The 5,521-nt window shown below is 40.0% G+C and overlaps 1 protein-coding gene across 1 annotated transcript; it reads left to right on the top strand.

The window, feature by feature from the left end:
- The first annotated feature begins 1,134 nt into the window (after positions 1 to 1,134).
- On the top strand, positions 1,135 to 4,655 carry LOC137528376 (probable serine/threonine-protein kinase fhkB). The gene is made up of 4 exons (XM_068249663.1): positions 1,135 to 1,198; positions 1,386 to 1,580; positions 1,749 to 1,841; positions 4,287 to 4,655. Exons 1-4 carry the CDS (start codon positions 1,135 to 1,137, stop codon positions 4,595 to 4,597), a joined length of 663 nt encoding a protein of 220 aa, XP_068105764.1. The 3' UTR covers positions 4,598 to 4,655.
- The last annotated feature ends 866 nt before the right edge of the window (positions 4,656 to 5,521 follow it).

The following is a 5,521-nucleotide window of genomic DNA, read 5'->3' as shown; positions in this document are numbered from 1 at the left end:
GGCATCTGAGTCGGACTGGATCTCTCTGGCCTTTACCAATCCAGCCACGGGCCCATCCATCTGTCCCTGTGGCCCATGAAGAAGACTCACTCTGATTTCATCAGTCTATAAAACCTTAGGACAATGAGTCTTGATATATTTCTTGGCCCAGCCTTTATTTTTCCAGGCGCTTCTTGCGACCCTGTTGACTATTTTGAATGAAACGCTTGATTGTTCGATGATCACGCTTCAGAAGCTTTGTAATTGTACGAGTGCTGCATCCCTCAGCAAAATATCTCATCGATTTTGGACATTTCTGAGCCTGTCAAGTACTTCTTTTGACCGATTTTGACAAAGGAAAGGCAGTTACCTAATAATTATGCACACCTGATACAGGGTTTTGATGTCATTACACCACACCCCTTCTAATTACAGACAGAGATGCACATCACCTAATATGCTTAATTGGTAGTAGGCTTTTGAACCTATACAGTTTGGAGTAAGACAACATGCATGAGGCCTCTTTTCCACGAACTGTTGATAGGCAGTGAAATGCCTTTCAAACTCTCACAACCGCTCGCTGACGCTTGGTAAGTGCTCCCTGCTGGCTGCTGCCTGGCAACTGCTCACTGCTGCCTGGTAACTGCTTGCTGAGCACACAGCTCAACAGTTCGTGGTAAAGAGGTCTAAGGATGATGTGGTCAGAATACTCATTTGCCTAATAATTCTGCACTCCCTGTAGTACCCCGAAGATTTGCAATGGAAGGGCTTAATGTTCAGACTACACAACTACGCCCCACACACACTCAAGTCAACTCAACATCGTTCTTTTAGGCTCTCATAACTTTGATTTAAAATTCACTTACAGATAATCTCCTTGTATTGTTCACACAGTTGATAATACTGATAATAAGTCAATTCAACATTTAATTTACTTTCAGCAGTGTTGTTAGTACCATAGCAAGAGATGTATGTATTGTAAAGGTTTTTTTTTTGTTGATCATTAATTTTTTATTTTTTTTTATGTTGCAGACTATGTTACGGGGGGGGTATGACACTGCGAAGAGGGCGGCGAAGAGGGAGGTGATGGACCGGCTGCTGCAAGTCCTTCAGACTACTTACCACCGCACGTGGTCTGTTAAAAAAATTCAGACAATGTGGTCTGACTTTAAGTCCAAGACCCCACGTGCGGTGGCGAAAATAAAGTCTGACCTTGAGTGTAAGTAACAAATTTTTTTTTTCATATATGTAGCGGGATGTGTAATTTTTTTTCAACCTTGTTAATCCTCACGATTTTCCAATGTATCAGTGGCTTTATACTCTTATTGTTATGCAATGCACTGTTTAACCTTAGGTAATATCTTCTTCTATCTGTATTTTTAAAACAATCTCACATTTTTTTTTAGTGGATGGGTCTCAGCGCCGCAGGCGGTCCCGTCGTGCCTCTGCTCCTCCCTCTTCCAGACAGGGATTGGATCCTGCTGCTGTCCCCTCCCCTGAAGATAATGATGAGGAGGCTGGACCCAGCACCAGCCACAGATCAAGAAGTCGGCAGCGCCGTGGGCAAAGGCGTGCCCGTGGCCGGAGCCTGTCTGTGGCATGTAAGTATTTTATAACAAAGTTTTAACATTAATCAAATGAAAGTGGTACGTCTGTAAGGAAGGAGATTAGTACATAATTTAATTTTGCACAGAACTATGTTTTTTTTTTTTTCTCTCCAAGAAAAAAAAAAAAAAGTTGCATGATGCCATGTTTTCTTTTTATCGTAGCATCTATCTCTGTGCGACTTCGCAGGCGCAGGCGCGGAAGACGACAGAAGTCTTCCAGCAGGCCAGAATCTGGTCAAAGTGGCACAACTGTGTGTAAGTAAAATGTACTGTTGTACAAAGAAGTACACACAAGACGGAATGTATCCACATATTTATAACAGTACTAACTTAACTCTTTTTTTGTGTGTGGAGGGGGAAATAAAAGTTGTACCGAGTGTTTAATGTGAAAAAAATTCCACTTTCAAATCATCTGCTGGCCAGTGACCACTGACCAGTTTGTTTTCTGTACACTGTTTGTTGTTAAAAGTCAATATTTATTACAAATATTGATTGCCACTACAAGGCCCAGGGAACTAACATGCGATGTAGTAAATTTGATAGTTACAATGATATAGTAGAGGTTCTTTGAGAAGTGTTTTTATCGTTATTGCTAATTTTCATTATGTATATAGTGCCAACATCTTCCTCTTCGATGCACAGAGTATATTGTGTTGTCAGTTATCTGACAAAGACTGTACGTGCACACAATGTACATCATACCAAAGTCCTATGTCTGTATTGCCCTCTATTCAACTACTTTTATCAAACAGTGTACAAAGTTTCTCATAATTTACCACATCAAATTTTGCTTTTGAGAAAGTCTTATCGATGTGTATAACGTTGCATCTAGAAAACATTCAATAAATATGTAACACCTTACTTAATGCAAAATTATATTTTGCTTGTGCGTTACATTATTAAACCTTTTACATGATATTTGATGCAGTGTATTGATTTGCGGACGTTGTAGTGCATGTATCGTATGGTAGTCTAGAAGAATGAGTTATAGGAGGAAAACAATACAGACAGAAGGAAGAAATTAAAGGAACACTATCTAGAAAAAACTCGGCAGTTAACATGTTACAGATGACAGGTTTTGGGCCAGTCTACCTGTTTTTAGGGGTGATTCCCAAGGCTTTATTTGTTTTCAACAGCATTTACTGAACAACAGTTTACAAATATAACTGACAACATAGTGTGCAAGTGACGAGTAGGGAGACCGGCTGTTATCTTGCCATTTTGGCAGTTCAACTGCTGTTCATGAAATGCTTTTGAAAACAAAGAAATCCATGAGAATCACCCCATGACGGTGATGGATTGTGCCAAAAGCCGTCGGTTCTGTCAGATGTTTACTGCCTACTTATTTCAAGATAGTTGTCCTTGAAGAACTCCAGCCCGAAGTTGAATGGATTGGAATCGTAGAAAAGTAAGAGCACTGACCCACCACCACATCACCCTGCTTCCAGATTACAATACCTCATCCAGCCAGTGATTATGTCCATCCATAGTGAAACTAGTGTATCATCCCTAAATATTATGTAAGCCGGGAAGCCCATGGTTTAATTTCACAACTTGAAATGAAACTTTATCCCTAAGTGGCCATAAATAAATTGTACATACTGGGCCAACATATCAATTTAAGAAATGTTGACAAGCTTCAGTACTATGGCAGTATGCACGTGTGTAATGGTAGTTTAAAGGTATTCCTTATCCACTAGCCACAACAATTTCTTCAACATTTATGTGTCTTTTTTGGATTGTGATTTTGCGATACACTAATTTTGGCAGTCATATTTCATTAGTCATACTTTTTGAAAAACAATGAGTATGTATTTTGATTCTGGATGAGATCATTCATTGGCAAACTTAGACATGAGTAAACAGTGACTTTTCGGCTTATAAAAAGCATTCATCGGAGTGGTTCCTGACTAACAATGAAAAACACACTTTCTGTACACTGACATAAAGTTTAACAATTTTTCTGCAAAGATAAATGTAATTATACATGACTTAAATGTTACTCAGTCAGAGAACACTTTTCCTGCTATCCAAGCTGAGTTGATAAGATCAACATTGCCCTGAATGAAACGTAACGTACACTCTGGTGACTGGCTAGCCATTGTAAATTCCAAGTTCAAATTGAAACTGGGCTAGTCACATCACATCACATGCACCATTAATTCTAAGCTAAAGAGAATTGTGGCATTTCAAACCAACGTATGCATGGGGAAAAAAAAGAATAGTGCCAGTAAACACCATCTTACAAAGCATATGACACAAACAATGAAGTAAAAAATTTAAATAAATCAATCATTTTGCGCATTGATAAACCCATTGTACAAGCATGAGAGGTTCTTAACAAGAGTCCTAGTTTAAACCAGGTTGTACAGATTTCATGAAATGTGTACATTTTGAATCTTGTGTACATCTCATTTTTTCCTTTAGAAGCCACCCATGAATACAGTGAATGTCAATGTATAAGTTGTGTTTTCAATGTGTTTGTCATGAAAAAGTACAACGAAAGTATTATAATGTGAAAAATCACTGTTTACTTTTCTCGAATCTAGCCTAACCAATCAATGCTATCACTGGGTTTCATAATGCCTTGCTTTTACTGATGGCTGATACGGTACCACACTCTACTGTTTATTCTTTTATTATCAGTTTTTGTTCATGCGTAGTGTAATATTTTATTTTTCTCCATCTTTTTCTTTACAGCTTCTTCTCATTTCGAGATTCTGGCCGGCCAAGTCTCAACCCTGCAGCAGGAAGTGGTGGTTCTGACTTCCACTGTTCAACAATTAGAACAGTGGAAGTCAGAACAACAAACGACTCTTCAGCAGCAGCAGGCGGACTTTGAGGAGCGACTTCGGCAGCAAGAGGCAGCTTTCCGCCACCAACTGCTGCAACAAAGGCAGGAGATGGAGGGCCAAATTGAGGAGCAAAGGCAACGCATCCTCGCTTTCAGGGAGGAGGCAGGACAGCTCCATGACTATTTTGGACAACTGGCAGGTACAAGGAGGATGTAATGTTGGTCCTGACTCCTCCTGGGTTCCGAATTATATCCAGTGGCTTGCAAAAGTATTCTGCCCCCTTGAAGTCTTCCACATTATATCATATTACTGCCACAAACATGAATCCATTGTATTAGAATTCCACGTGAAAGACCAATACAAAGTGGTAGACATAAATAGTATTTCTTGAAATATGGGCTACAAGGTGTAGAAAAGGCCGCCCGAGTTTTGATATAGCCTACAAGTGCTGGAAGCCGAAATATTTCATTCGCCACTATCCATGGCGGCCTGGAGGGGGAATAGTAATTAACACGGCCCTGGGCTTTTTTTGTAGCCAAAGTTTTTGTATGGGTACACGTGAGAAAAAGTGGACTGAAAATCATACATGATTACAAACATTTTTTACAAATAAATAACTAAGTGGGGTGTACTTAATTATTCGGTCACCTGAGTCAATACTTTGTAGAACCACCATTTTTTTGCAATTACAGCTGCCAGTCTTTTAGGGTATGTCTCTACCAGCTTTGCACATCTAGAGACTGAAATCCTTGCCCATTCTTCTTTGCAAAACAGCTCCAGCTCAGTCAGATTAAATGGACAGCGTTTGTGAACACCAGTTTTCAGATCTTGCCACAGATTGTCGATTGGATTTAGATCTGGACTTTGACTGGCCCTTTCTAACACATATATATGTTTTGTTTTAAACCATTCCATAGTTGCCCTGGCTTTATGTTTCGGGTCATTGTCCTGCTGGAAGGTGAACCTCCACCCCAGTCTCAAGTCTTTTGCAGTCTCCAAGAGGTTTTCTTACAAATTTGTCCTGTAATTGGCTCCATACATCTTCCCATCAACTCTGACCAGCTTCCCTGTCCCTGCTGAAGAGATGCACACCCCCAGCATGATGCTGCCACCACCATATTTGACAGCGGGGATGGTGTG

Source organism: Hyperolius riggenbachi, chromosome 8 (assembly GCF_040937935.1).
Source record: "Hyperolius riggenbachi isolate aHypRig1 chromosome 8, aHypRig1.pri, whole genome shotgun sequence".
In the NCBI taxonomy this organism is placed as follows: domain Eukaryota; kingdom Metazoa; phylum Chordata; class Amphibia; order Anura; family Hyperoliidae; genus Hyperolius; species Hyperolius riggenbachi.
Note: the sequence above shows the minus strand (reverse complement) of the source record. Positions and strands in the feature narration are given on the sequence as shown.